This window comes from Micromesistius poutassou (assembly GCF_964030765.1).
Source record: "Micromesistius poutassou genome assembly, chromosome: 16".
NCBI lineage: Eukaryota > Metazoa > Chordata > Actinopteri > Gadiformes > Gadidae > Micromesistius > Micromesistius poutassou.
The window spans coordinates 3,652,869-3,668,209 of record NC_140286.1 but is presented as its reverse complement, the minus strand read 5'-3'; the positions used below and the strand labels follow the sequence as shown (position 1 = coordinate 3,668,209).

Sequence of the window (15,341 nt, the reverse complement as noted above, 5' to 3'; positions counted from 1 at the left end):
CCCAGTCCTGTTGAGTCCGGTTAGTCCCCCCGTCGTTAAGGAGCCGCGGGGATGCCGACCCGTGGTTAAGGGTGACAGGTTAACGGCGGCTGTAAAGCACCCGTGTTTGTTCGATTCCCCTGTAACCCTGAAGAACCGACCATTACCCTCAAGCAACCGCCATGTCGCATCTCATCCCCCCCCCTCAGCGGGGGACGCCAGGCTGGATGACATTGTATTGATTTTAGTTGTTCATTACATTGTGGCAGTTATTGAATTCCTCAAAGACCTGAAGGTACATCCAGTGTCGTGTCACCCCCCCCCCCCCCCCTCCCCTCTAGTCACATGGACAAGGAAACACCTTCTGAAAGTATCTTGTAGGAACACAAAGGAAAACCTGAACGTTGTCCCAGTAGCTGTTGAAGGGACTAGGCCTTATTTCAGCTCTCCTTATCTTTAAATGAAAAGATATTGGATAATGTCACGGGGCTATTACTGCCTGGCAGATTCCCAAAAACGACTTGATAGTCTGTCTTCCACCGTTTAAATCAAGTACTCATTCTCTCTCTCTCGCGCGCACACACACACACGCACGCACGCACACGCACACGCGCACACACACACACACACACACACACACACACACTAGGAGGACTCTTTAGAAAGAGAAGTGAATATCATCTATTCAACAACAAGAGGCCATAACGCCCTTCATGCGGTAGAAAGGAATACATATTCCAAACAGCTGCATCTCTCATAGATTGGAGTTATGAAGGGAAAAAGAGAGTGGGGAGAGCATTGAACAGAGAGGGTGGGTGAGAGACATATTGGCCGTATACAAAATACCCAGAAGGATTATTCGTTGTTATGGGTGATTTAAGCCTGACTGCTTCTAGCCGCTAACTCTCTCTCACTCTCTGTGTGTGTGTGTGTGTGTGTGTGTGTGTGTGTGTGTGTGTGTGTGTGTGTGTGTGTGTGTGTGTGTGTGTGTGTGTGTGTGTGTGTGTGTGTGTGTGTGTGTGCCCTAGTGTGTGTGAAGACAGCAGCTCGACGGCCTAATTACCGACTAAATTAATACGGATTCGCCTCATTAGCAACACCCATCTCGATCTGTCATCTCGCTTTCCCGAGAGAAAGCTCATATTCAAATCATGTCCGCTGCTAATTTAGATTTAACATAATCAGCGAATCAGAGGGGCTGCCTCGCTTGTTTGACTTGGTCTAATGTAATGCAGTGAAACACTTAGAATGATGGTTAGATCCGTGATGTGTCGCTGATAGGGATGGGGATGTCGGTGATGGAAATGCACTGGGCAGACGACAGGTCCGCTCTACCGTCAAACAGGCAGAGCTAATAGAGCAGGTCTACACTGCCCCCTGCTGACGTACGCTGGTAGGACGGCAGGAAAAATAAAAAGTTCAAAAAAATAAAAGCACGTCGTCATATCAATGACATCGGGATAAGCAAAAGACATTAACCGCATTTCTAGAAAGATATCTTGCACCATTTTATTTTTACTTAAATTCTTCACGATTACAACTCTTCCACTGCTTTGTTAGGGGCTACTGGTCAAAATAAAAGCAAATGTAAATGTGCAACAAATATTGAGGAATAATATTTATTTTTTGCGACAGTTTCTTTGGTAAAATCAAATTTTATTTATTCTCATTCATAGAGGCATTTTTTTTTTAGAAAATATACTCATTTTCAGGCCTGTAAAATCAGATTAAAATAGTAATTATTTCAGGGGCGACACACACTGTGGATTGTAGCATTTCTCTGCCAGCACAGACACCAAAAAGCACACGAAACAGACACTTATCTAAATTAACCATAACTACAAATAAAAACGTTACTTCACCCGTTCAGTTTCCACAACGGTTAATGCGGTTTAAGCTGATTTCTAGTCCATATTTACACGTCCAAAGTTGAAATAAATACTAACGGGCTCCCGAGGCGAGCCGGTCACAGATTGTCCGTTGAACATAAGAAGGACCACCGTGTCTTCCCGCCGTCACAAAAATGAAACAAGAGCCATACTTATTGGCGCGCGCGGGGTTATGTGCGTGTGCTTCCGCTTCCGGAGAAAAGACACACAGCCAGTGCAATTAATAATCATCGTAATAATAAGAACAAAAAACTAAACATAAGAGCACACATGCACCTTTGACGACAAATGTCTGCAGTGTATGAAAAAGAACCAAACAATCGCCCCGGAAACCCTCGTCGGCTCTTCACCGTCGGGGTCCGCACACAGTTTAGTTTTTTTTTTTTGATTCTCACTCTACGCCTCTCTGGTCTCCTTCAGGTCCTCTCGACCGCTGGTGATGTCATAAGCCGTCCCGTTGGTCGTGCGGTGGACTTTCGTGACCTGAAATGAAAAAAAGTGTAAAAAGAAAAATCAATCAGAGATACACCGATGACGCCCCTCGGCCCGTCAGGTCCCACCATCGTTATGTTAGCGCGGGGGGGGGGGGGGGGAATCAACGCAGGATTGATTCCGCCGACCTGCGGCCATAACTTTGACGAGTACCCGGGAAAGTTGGCTGCGGTTTCCGCCGAGTCATTCTCTCTCTCGCCCGCTCCCTCCCCCCCGCCCTAAATGGCTTTGTGTCAGCGTGCTGATGAATGAACTGAGCACACACTGCCAGACTCCCTAATACCGAACAGTGGGTGAAAAACTGTGATGAACAATGCAGGAGATCTCCGGATTACAGGAATCTGAGATTGCTCACGCGACGCGGGAAACAACGGGAGGGGTGAGGGGGCGTGCGGACCGCGCATGCTGTATGTGTACGTGTGTGTGTGTGTGTGTGTGTGTGTGTGTGTGTGTGTGTGTGTGTGTGTGTGTGTGTGTGTGTGTGTGTGTGTGTGTGTGAGTCAACGTACAGCGGGCGCTGACTGGGTAGTCCAGGGAGGGGCTTCTGTACTGGGGGAAGGACGTCTTCCTCACAGGGAACCGCACGTCCGAGGACCGCTCCAGGACCCCAGGGGGGCTGCCCCGCTCCATGCCTGAGGGAAACACGCACGCACACGCACACATACACACACGGCTAGGACCCTTTGTCTGCTATAGATGGCATACATTGAACAGAATCCCATTGAGTTAAAGGACGTGTGTGTGTGTGTGTGTGTGTGTGTGTGTGTGTGTGTGTGTGTGTGTGTGTGTGTGTGTGTGTGTGTGTGTGTGGTAATTCGTACCCATATCACAGGAGTGGGCCTTTCTGTTGATGTGTGACTGCGGGCCTGGAAAACTGTTGGTCCCTTCTTCTTCATCTGATTCAACAAAGAGATCATCATCATCATCACAAACAGCATCATCATCATCATCGAAATGTTGTCTTGTAGAGTAACACCCCTTGTACACTGCACACGTCCGTCGACGGATGGGGGCTTTTTGACGTATCTATGTGTTTCCCCGGGTTGTATAACAAAGGCGATTTCATTGGACAGTGCACTTGCGTATATTTGCATAACGCGATGGGATTGGGTGACGGATCCGTCGCTGCCTGAAAAGTTTAACTTTTGGACGCAAGAGACGGAGCCGACTTGACGGACGGACCCACAATGCATTTTGGGAGCGTCCCATGCAAAGTCAATGAGATCCGTCGAGGGACGTGTACAGTGTGCAAGGGGCGTAACATTAAAACACAATAAACATCCAGTCCATCCTGTGATGGGTGCAAATGACCACCATTTCAAAAACCCATTTCGACAGTACATTGTTACCCCGGTGATGTAGTTTGTTACCTGAGCAGGGCGGGCTCGTCCTATCCTCCGCCGCCTCCTCCTGAATGACCGGTGTCGTGCACCAATCAGAGGACGGATCCTTGGCCGAGGGGGGCAGAGCAAAACTGATGCTTTTCTTCTCATTGGTCGGCACTTCAGTGTGGGTGCTGACAGGGGAGGTCTTCTCTGAGACAGCTTCGTCTGCCGATTGGTCAAAACTGGGCTGAAGGGGAGGGGCAAGGTTTTTGGGGATTAATATGTGAAAATAACAATAACGTCACAATAAAACTACAACTACTACTAATAATACAAATAACTCTTATCGACATTTCTCCCCACTAGGTGGCAGCAGTGAGACACTTATAAAACATTCCCTTTTAAAGCCGATTCAATTGCTATTTACAGAAATCAAGATGAGAAACGACTGCTGGAGTATGACCTGTGCCTGACCAATCAGAACGCAACACACGGAGCATGCTGTGGTAATTTGATCTTTCAGTACGGTGACTTATCTCAGCAGGGATAGGTTAAGTGATCCTCATTGCAAATTAAAAAACAGCAACCACAGAGAAAAAAAGGGGTTTAAGACAACAGAAGGTGCGTCGGTTGATATTCCCCCGTGTGACCAGAGCCGTGCCTCTGACGGGCCTGCGGAGAGGGCTGCAGCTCAACACACACCTTGGTGGGCAGAGGGGGGCGCTCTGCTCCTCGCGTCCAGACCCTGTCCTCCCTCTGAGGGGGGTCCGCCTGCTCCTCGTCCCACTCCCCCTCAGGCCTCGCCGCCTCCTCTGTGGGCACACACACACACACACACACACAGGCACACACACGGGCACGCACACACATACACACACACACACACACACACACACGGAAACACACACGGGCACGCACACATACACACAGACACACACGGGCACATACACGGAGACACACACGGGCACGCACACATACACACACACACACACGGGCACATACACACATGGAGACACACACGGACACGCACACATGGGAACACACACACACACACAGGCACACAGGCACACACACACACACACACACACACACACACACACACACACACACACACACACACACACACACACACACACACGACTGGAGTTGACATGATTGCTTTAACTAGATAACGATCAGTTTATTGACCCATGTAGGAAGAACCACGTATCAGAACCTCTGGCCTCTGTGTGCACCTGGCCGTTGTTACGGCAATGACCGAACAATGACATCGCTATGGCGAAGACACTCATTCAAGAAGGTCTCTTTATTCATCCTGCTGTCATGGGAACAGGAAGTATCTTGGAGATATCTTGAAGATGAGGTAGATATATCAATGAATGCATATTTCTTGCGAGGGCAAATGAATGCAGGTGAATATGTGGGTGATGTGTGTATGAACTAAGGTGTGTTTATGTGTGGGTGAATTAACCTGTGTCGGTTAAACGTTGACAGACACAGGTTCAAACAACTAATGTCTGTATGCCTGAGTGACTGCATATATATCTATGCGTGGGTGAATGGATGCGGTTTTGTGTGGGTGAATGTCTGTTTATACATGGGTGAATGGATGCAGGTCTATTAATGGGTGAATTACTGCGTGCCTCCCGTGCGTGAATGGATGTGCGTTGACGCGAGGGTAAATGGATGTGTGGTTCTGCGACGTTGAATCACATGTGTCTCACGTATGTGAATGCATGCGTGTGTATGGGTGGGTGAATCAGTGTGTTTATGCGGGGGTGAATGAAGAGATTTGAGAGGTTGCGGTGAATAGGAAAGAGCACAATGAGCCGTCCTGTACTGCCAGATGGCTGGTGCGATATGCTGGAGGGAACACTTAGCGGAGATATTTGCTGACAATTTTGCAGTGCAAGATAGTGTTACAAAGAAGCCACTTACAACACATACAAAACAATACATGAATTGCATGAATAAAAACCCACAATTTTGACGATGCTCGTAAACCATTCGAATGTGAGCGTGCGCATGTGTGTTTGTGTGCGTGCATGTGTGTGTGAAAAAGCTGAAGAACACGACAAGATAAAGTTCTTCTCCATCGAGGCAACATAACAAATCCTCCAAATAACGGATCGTGACAATGCATTTGTTGCCGTGACGCTACCAAAGTGAAAAATCCAATCCCTTTGTATAATTCATGGCTTGTGCTGAAAAATGTATTGCCGATGTCTGATGATCAATGGTGTCCGCGCCGCCACTGCGCAAACAACACTGTGCGCTACACAACGCCATCAATAACAGTAGCTTCCAGGCGGAGGGGAACGCCGCTCCTCTGAGTTAAACATGGCGGCATCACCGAGCGCGGGCGTGTGTGTGTGTATCGATCCTCGAGTGGGGTCGGGTTGATTTACGATCGCAGGAGGACACCCCCCCCCCCCGATATGATGTGGGGGTACCCACATACACCCCCCCCCCCCCCCCCCCCCCCATCCACAGCCCTCATCTGGGGTGAATGGGCTGTAAAGGTTAAACTGTTCCTTTCATGGGTCTGTAATTGTTCCTGCTGATTAATGCTATGGATTATTGATTAGCAAATTATTGACACCTGCCCTGAATCTTGAAAGGGAAAAAAAACTTTAATTAATAATATTTTTTAAATGTCCCATTTATCAATATATCAATCAACTGTCAATACAGATACGATTATAACGCATGTAATTACACCCATTGCATCAGTGGATTTTATATGCATGTTATAAGGAGCAGGTAAGGGTTAAGGCAACTTTCTCAAGGATACCTAGGCTTTAGGACATTAGGGATCAAACCCAGAACCGTTAAGCTGAGAGTCAAACGCTCTAACTGCAAGCCTATCCTTTCAATCAGCCCCCTGACGAGTGACTTGTTGTTATTACAGTTTATTCTGATTGTGAGTGTGAAAAGCCACAGCACCAACGTTCTTCAAGCCGAGCCGCAGTACCTGAGCCGCCCTGCAGGAGTCGCTGTCTCATGACGGCCACGCCGGGCCTGCTGATCTGAGACGGGGGCTCGGGTCTGTGTGTCCCCGGGGCTCCTCCGCCTCCACTCAGCTTCTCCCTCCTCTCCTCCCTCGCGTCCTCCCCCTCCGCCGGGGGCCCGTCCCGCTCCATTCGGTCCGACTCCGGGTGCCTGTGGGCGGGCAGGGGGGCGTGGCCGAGGGCGTGGCCGTTTGCCCCCCCCGAGGGCGTGAAATCCCCGCTGGAGCTGCAGGTGTCCGAGTCGTCGATGTCGGCCCCGATGCAGCTGTACACCATGCTGACCAGGTCTGTGGACTGGCGGGGGCGGGAGAGGTAGAGGTGCACAGGGAGAGAGAGAGAGAGAGAGAGAGAGAGAGAGAGAGAGAGAGAGAGAGAGAGAGAGAGAGAGAGAGAGACTCAGCATGCATGTGTATATATGTATAGCTCCATGCAAAGAAAAAAATAGGTGCATGTACGGCAGCCATGGTGATAAACGAGAGTCAGAGAAGGGAGAGAGAATTACATTTTTTAAAAAGGAATATTTTTTTCCACATCATCCTTTTTAGGATTATAGAAATATACAAAAATAAGGACGTTCGTTAATGATGTGAAAGTGCGCTCCCATGTTACCTACGCTCCGCTATTTCCTTTGATATTAATTAGGGGGGTGGGTGGGGGGAAGAGAGCGAGAGGGAGGGAAAGAGCGATGGAGTGAGAGAGATCATCCTTGTTAGGATTACAGGGATATACAAAAATAAAGACAAATGTTAATGATGTAAATGGACTTTTCGATTGCTAATTAAACCTTTTGAAATGAATTGGACTGAGAGACACACACAGATGGAGAGAACGACAAAGTGAAAGAGAGAGACCCACACACACAGATGGAGAGAACGAGATAAAGTGAGAGAGCGAGAGCAACAGAAAAGCCATGGCTACAAAGGGAGAGAGTGGCATACAGAAAATGCTACAACGAGAGAGAGAGAGATAGAAAGAGACCAACAAATACAGAACAGGGAGCACAAGCAACAGAAAGAGGCAGAGAGGAACGGACAGACGGACACAGAGACAGACGGACACAGAGACAGACGGACACAGAGACAGACAGACAGCGACAGACAGCAACAGACTGACAGAGAGACAGACGGACAGACGGACAGAGAGGCAGAAGGACAGAGAGACAGACGGACAGAGAGGCAGAAGGACACAGAGACAGACGGACAGAGAGACAGACAGACAGCGACAGACTGACAGAGAGACAGACGGACAGACGGACAGAGAGACAGACGGACGCAGAGACAGACGGACAGAGAGACAAACGGACAGAGAGGCAGACGGACAGAGAGGCAGACGGACAGAGAGGCAGACAGACGGAGAGACAGACGGACAGAGAGGCAGAAGGACACAGAGACAGACGGACAGACGGACACAGAGACAGACGGACAGACGGACACAGAGACAGACGGACACAGAGACAGACGGACAGAGAGGCAGACAGACGGAGAGACAGACGGACAGAGAGGCAGAAGGACACAGAGACAGACGGACACAGAGACAGACGGACAGACGGACACAGAGACAGACGGACAGACGGACACAGAGACAGACGGACAGACGGACACAGAGACAGACGGACAGACGGACACAGAGACAGACGGACACAGAGACAGACGGACAGAGAGGCAGACAGACGGAGAGACAGACGGACAGAGAGGCAGAAGGACACAGAGACAGACGGACACAGAGACAGACGGACAGACGGACACAGAGACAGACGGACAGACGGACACAGAGACAGACGGACACAGATACAGACGGACAGAGAGGCAGACAGACAGAGAGACAGACGGACACAGAGGCAGACGGACAGAGAGACAGACAGACAGAGAGGCAGACAGACAGAGAGGCAGACGGACAGAGAGAAGGAAATTGGATCCTTCCTCTGATGTGCGACTCAGTTTGACATCGATGACACACAGAAAGCACTCAGAGAAAACAGTGGGACGCGGCGAGTGGTGGGGACATTTGGTTTTGGATCCCCTCCTGCTCTCCCTCTCTCTATATCTCCGTCCCCCGTGGGACAGCCAGGGAACTCGCCCCTTCAGACGTCTATCTACCTGCTGTGCCCGGGACCAATATGGGTAAACTGCAAACTACCCCAATTTTTTAGCCTTTGAGCCTCGTCTAGCATCCTGTACGAAGAACGGACCCGGAATCCAACAGACGGGATCCTCCGTTTAAATAAAGGAGAGAGCGAGAGAGAGAGCGGGGGAGAAATGAGTGCATTCCCATCACCGGCACGGCTGCCACCGCTGTGATGAAAGCCTAGATGAGGGGTTTAGAGGAAGAGGCTGCGTTGGCTTCCCAGCACAGGGCGTCTCGTAGTGGAGGGGCGGGGGGGGGTGGGGGCGGTGGGGGAGGCAAGAGGCCCAAGACTGCCCGGACTCTCTGGAGCCGTCTGGGTCGGAAAGGCGGGAGAAATAAGGGAGCGATTTCACCACGATTCGGAAACCACTCTGCACGGTTGGCAAGATGTAGCATTCATAGAATGATATAGAATGATGCCATTGGTGCGGAGAGGGGATGCAGATTGTCTTATATCACTGTGAGCTCGTGTGGCACTGAGTGGGAGTCCATCCCCGGCAGCTTAACGTCGTATCGCCTTTTAAATGTGTTTTCACATTTCATCGTCTTTGCCATTAATCCAAATGTTTCTGTCTTCTTTTCTGTGGGTAATCTGCTGTGAAGTTCTATTGCTATTCTGTTTTGGTACGTGTAAAAGGACAATGCTCGAATCTAATAGAGTGGAAACACAATTGCCGCTTTGATAGCAATGCATTCTGGGGAAGTTGAAAAATTAAAAATGTATTTGGGAGGCAGTTATTTTAACATGGAAACCTTTGAGATAAATTCTCTGCCGTAACCACACAACGACCGTCCAGACCGTTACCCAGAGGGAAACCAAAGGTGTCCATCTTGGGTCTAAATGGTCTAAAAGGTGACTCAGGCCCATGACTTTGAAGTGTTGCACCGTTGAGAGTACCCCCCCCCCCCCCCCCCATGGCTATCTCAGGTGGAGAAGTAGGTCACCCGGCCCCTGGTGGTGCCGGCGGCGGGCGGGGGACGGAGGCTGGAGTCAGTGGAATCCATTTGGCCAAAAAAATATCCAAAGTGAAGTCGGCAGAGAGCAAACGCTCGCTGTCGGAGTCGGTTCAATCTGGCTGCCCAGCCGGAGGTCTTCTCCTCGTCCTCGACCAAACCCCCCCCCCCCCCCCCCCCCCCCACTCTCCACCACCACCTCCACCACCACCTCCACCACCACCACCACCCCCCCAGGCCTCCATCCACCCCGGAGAGCATCGCCGGGGTAATCAGACACCGCCACCTGTCGCTGGCAAGGCATCGGCTCTTTGAGGGGGGGCGGGGGGCTATTTTGACACCAGGTGTCGTGTTGATTACGAGCCATCTTAAAACCAGACCCTAAACGACGCCCACTTGTGACGCGTTATCCACTCGAGACGTTTCTGTGGACGGATCGACTTCAGCCGAAAAAGAACGTTTGATGCAGAGCACCTGAGTGTCGCGGTGTCCCTGAGCAACACGCCTCACCCTACTTGCTCCTGATGAGCTGGCTGTCGCCCTGCGTGCGTGGTTGACTGATGCCGTCGGTGTGTGAATGTGTGCATGAATGGGTAAATGTCAGTCAACACTGTAAAGCGCTTTGGATAAAAGCTCTAAATAAATGAGGAAAGTTGTTAAATAAATTAACATGAGGTCAGTCTCCAGAGTGACGCACTTAGAATATTTCCGTTTTTGTTTGAGGTTTGATGCTCCGCCTAAATGGGAAGCTGCTCCCCTGATTGGCTCTTGCAAGCATTCGCTATCAGACTCGTCCAACGGGTATCCATGGATACCATCTCCTCGTACGTGCAGTACTTGCTATACCGGGCCTTAGACCCTGGTGTGTGTACGAAGTTGAGGTTCCAAGGAACCCTGAGTCTGTTCAAGGTGACCTGTCAATCATCCTCTGGTATCACCAAACCATGACCACCACAGTTTATACTCAACACCTAGATGAGACTTTAAGGGCCTGGGGAACGGGGTTGAGGCCTAAATGAGCCTGGTGAAGGGATTATGTGGCATTCCGTTGATAGAAGAGGGGATATAAACTACAGAGAACCGGTCGAGGACAGGATTGGCCAGTGAACATTCCCCGGATGACTTAGAGAAAGCTTTGTTTGGCCCCGACCGTTTTTCGGTTGGGGGGGGCAAGAGGGAGCCCTGGGACGGGTTACCTGTCTCTGGATGAGGCAGGAGGGGCTTGGGGGTCTCATGCCGGGGGTGGCCCGCGGGGAGGCTGTGTGAAGCCCCGGTATGGGGGTCTCCATCTGTCCGGGGTCCTTAGGGTGCTGGATCATAGAGTAGACGTTCTCTGGGAGACTGGGGGGGGGGGGGAGCGAGAGAGACACACAGGGAGAGAGACAGAGTCAGATTAGCTCAAACGTATTATGCCATTGTTATCTCTGCCCATTATGGCACCCATTGCACTCTTAACTTCCCCTGGGAGAAATCATCCCTCATTTGGGGATTCTTCACAATGTTTCTTCCACGATGAAGGCAATTTTCCAGATGATTAAGGGAGTTTTGTCCTTGCCCTTTGGAGGGCCAGGGTTAGGGGATGTCGTAGAAAGTGGCCTGTGAAGCCTTTTGAGGCGCTGAGTGTGATGAAGGGCTATACGGATCAAATGGACTCGCATTAGACAGACATGAGACGCCAGGAGATATACGACGCACAATCAAAGGGCCTTTAACAGATAATCATCCTTGGCTGTAGCCCACCGGGTAGAAAGTATCTGAACCATGGACTCTGGATTACTGAGACGCTATTGGAACAGCCCATCCGCACCCATCCTATTGTCTATAGGGGGGACAAGGAGTAGGTCAAGGAGCTACTATGATAGTTTACCACTACAGCAACAGAATTAGCCTAAGTGGGGAAGTCTGTAGAGTTTATAAGATGGACAGGCGAAAACAGATTTCACCGTGTGACTCATCAGCGTTTACTTCTATAATTAACATAAGACGGACGGGCGAAATAGTCCATCGAGGCCCCCTAAATACTCTTAATTCTCTCTCCACCTCTCTGCCTCCCCCTCTCGCTCTCATTAAAATCGTGATACCGAGAGAGTGCGCCATCGTCTGATGCCTGCTCATTCAGTCCCGGTAAACCAATGTCCCCAAAAATAAAGATATAGACAGAGAGAGAGAGCGGTGAATTAGCATAGCGAGGGCAGGCGAGGGCGATGCAGACGTGCTCCAGATGACAGATCAGGTGACAGGACAGAAAACAGCGGGACAATGAGGCAGACTCCGGCTCCCAGCGACACGTCTGAGCTCAGTATTCAGAGGCTGTCTGAGGGCATTCACACAAAACCACCGCAATGTAACACTATCATTTAACGATAAGTCCCTAATTAAAGTTTTGCATATTTACATAATATATCGTATTTATATGTTAATACAAAGAGATTGTTACATCACACATTTATTTTTAAGACAGGGTAAGGTTTTTATGACTCACTGAAGTGACGACCGCTCTTTGGCTTCTACTTATCGACGGGGGCACACACACACACACACGCGCACCCACACACACACACACACACACACACACACACACCCTTCACAAAGCACTGTAACTGTTTCCACCCTTTCTCCCCTCCCTCACTTCCTCCCTTCTCTTTCCTCCTTCTCACTCTCCCATGCCTCCCTCCTTCCCACACTCCCATCCTCTCCCTTTCCCTTTCTCCCCCTCTCTCCCATCCCCCCCGCCACTCTCTGACACCCCTCTCCCTCCCCCTCTCTCTCTCTCATTATGAGACAATCTCCAGTATTTATTTGCTCCGTGTCGGGCGGTGCTGCCTGAGGCGTGGCGGTTTCTAATACTTCGGCGTTCTCCGGTGGAGACGTGGAGGAGGTGCGTGAGGGGAGGCGCGTGTCCTCATGTAACTCCGACCCCCAGCGCACTCCATCCGGACGCGCACAAATGTTGCCGCAACGGGGAAAATGTGTGGCCATCAAATATTCATGAGGCGTGGTAGTAGTAAAACGACAAAACACAGTCTGTCATATTAAAACCAAAAGACCGGTTTTGTATAAGATGTTGCGGTGCACTTTAGCGTGTACCGTGTTCCTTTTTGCCGTTAGCAACCCCTAATGGCTCGAGTTGTAGCCACAATTACAGCTGAATCATTTTCACATCACAGGTACAGGTCTTCTGAGAATTCAAAATTGGACCTGAATAAATGGATTCATAGAGGAACAACGCTGTGGATGGATCGACTCGAAGATAGGTGCGTTTTCTACTGGAGAAACTGCAGTAGATTCATGCAGGTTTAAAGGTGACGTCTATCCAGCACACATCTAGGTGTATACGCCCACTTGTGACGTCAGAAAAGGCAGATTTTCTAAACGGCTAATCGCATGACAAACCCATGCCCATTGCCACACCCATATCCATGAGGCCTCTCCCATTTTCCAAGCACGTCCCGCCCCCTTCCCTACTTACTCTGTGTCCGGATTGGATGTCATGGAGTTGCGGTTCTTGCGGAAGCCGGAGAAGATGGAGAGCACGCTGCGCCTCTTCTTCCGACGCATGGACGGGTTGTTATGGAGGGACGAGAGCTGGCTGAGAGAGGGACGAGACGATAGAGAGACCTTCAGCTGCATCGCCGTGGTCTTGAGGACATGGCACTTCAATCAACCCACAATACGAATTTCTGTTCTTTTATTTCAAGGAGGCACATGGCGGCGAATAGGTAGCAGGGCGCTTTGTTTCCAATTACAAGGTGCTGTGCTTCCAAAGTCACTTTAAATGAAAGTGTCTGTGAGACGACTAAATAGACACACTGAATGTCATTCTTTACACAGAGCGGGTGGCGGATGTATTCAGTGTAAACAGTGATGGGAACTGCTAGCAGGCTTGTTAGCGGTGGCTAAACACGGCTTTGCTTTGTTACCTGTCAGGGAGAACACGCTTGGCGTAGAAGTCAGGTAATCCATCTTCCAGAACATTGATCGCCCCGTTCTCGGAGCCATGCTGCGCACACGCACACACACACACACACACACACACACACACACACACAGAATAGTATGATACCAACAGATCAATGGCGCTGTGTTAAAAGGCCGTAGGAGGGCTGACTTGGCATTTCAAACAGCCGCTTGGCAGGAGTGGGATCCCATGCCTGTCTTTTAAAAATAACCCATCACTGCTGCATCACTAAATGTGTCCTGATTTAGTAGAAAGCAGCAGGAAAGGTACAAAGACACACACACCTCAATGACCCCCCGCTCCAAAACGCACACCTACGCACACAGCCACACAAAACACACCTGGGAAATAATTTTTGGAAAGAGCCTCTGGCAAGGGGAAAAAGAAAAGCCTCAAAGTATTCACACGGCAGCACATTAGACACGAGGTAAACAACATTGAACAAGAATAAACCGGAATAAACTGAAATAAAACAACTAGGAATAAAAAAAAAATAGAAGAATAAGCAAGCAAAAAAGCAGAAGCAAGCAAAAGTCTTCTTTCAACCTGCTGTTTCGGAAACCTCTCTTCATGCCCCTGAACCCTCACCAACACATATAACATCACCAAACAAGTGGTTCAAGGGTCACCCCAGAGTCTGTCTGTGTGTGTGTGTGTGTGTGTGTGTGTGTGTGTGTGTGTGTGTGTGTGTGTGTGTGTGTGTGTGTGTGTGTGTGTGTGTGTGTGTGTGTGTGTGTGTGTGTGTGTGTGTGTGTGCGCGTGCGCGACTCACAGTCTCCGGCTGCGGGTACCCCGCCCTGTGCCTCCGTGGGGGGCGTGGCCTAACGTGGGTCACATGATGCAACGGCGAGCCATTGGTGGGGAGGGTGGACAGGCCGTCCCAGGATGCCGAGCGGGAGAGCTGCGACAGTGGAGGCGGAGGCGGTGGCGGTTGGGGGGAGGCAGAGGGGGTGGGGGAGCCGCTGACGTCCTCCACGAGACCTGGGGGGGGGGGGGGTGATGAGGATGGAGTGTAAGACCACCACCAACAGACTGAAGAACAGTGTCTGCTTCCCACCCCTGCAGGCCTTCATGATTCCCCACTGATTTCTTTTGACGGCCGGTTGCTTCGATTCGTATTTCTTTTACAGTTTATTGACTGTGAGAGTGCGAGAGTGTGAGAGTGAGAGTGCGAGAGTGTGAGTGTGAGAGTGTGTGTGAGTGGAGGACAATTGGCAACGATTCCACGTCAACTTTATTCCCAACTGCTTTTTAAACGTGTAAAACTCATGGTCATTGAGTGGACTCCAAGTTCAGCGCACCTCCATTTGGGTACATTTCAAATTATATTGCTAAACTGGATTTCATTTAGTTTAAAAGAAAAGGCACTTCCAATCCATTATTTCTCTGTATGAAATCACAAGGGAGGTCGTTTTATGGACGCCGGTTGCTTCAATGTCATTTTGGACGTAACATCAAATAAAAGAGGAGTTGATGAAATGGAAAGTCTCTGACCCTCTGGTCAGTAAAACCAGACAAGCACTGAAAGAGCTCAGAAAGAAAGTGACAGACTGAGACGGAGAGAGGGAGAGAGACAGGGAGGGACAGAGACAGAGAAGAGAGAGAGAGA

The 15,341-nt window shown here is 50.0% G+C and overlaps 1 protein-coding gene across 1 annotated transcript in view; it reads right to left on the bottom strand.

The window, feature by feature from the left end:
- Positions 1–2,264: 2,264 nt before the first annotated feature.
- Positions 2,265–15,341, bottom strand: part of carmil3 (capping protein regulator and myosin 1 linker 3) — a gene marked incomplete at both ends in the record, with an annotated part of 80,504 nt that continues 67,427 nt past the window's right edge. Inside the window, 8 exons of the mRNA XM_084481436.1 lie at positions 2,265–2,351; positions 2,883–2,992; positions 3,731–3,932; positions 6,793–6,990; positions 10,971–11,115; positions 13,244–13,363; positions 13,695–13,774; positions 14,505–14,713. Coding sequence (XP_084337562.1) covers positions 2,265–2,351; positions 2,883–2,992; positions 3,731–3,932; positions 6,793–6,990; positions 10,971–11,115; positions 13,244–13,363; positions 13,695–13,774; positions 14,505–14,713 — 1,151 coding nt within the window. The remainder of the gene's footprint in view (positions 2,352–2,882; positions 2,993–3,730; positions 3,933–6,792; positions 6,991–10,970; positions 11,116–13,243; positions 13,364–13,694; positions 13,775–14,504; positions 14,714–15,341) is intronic.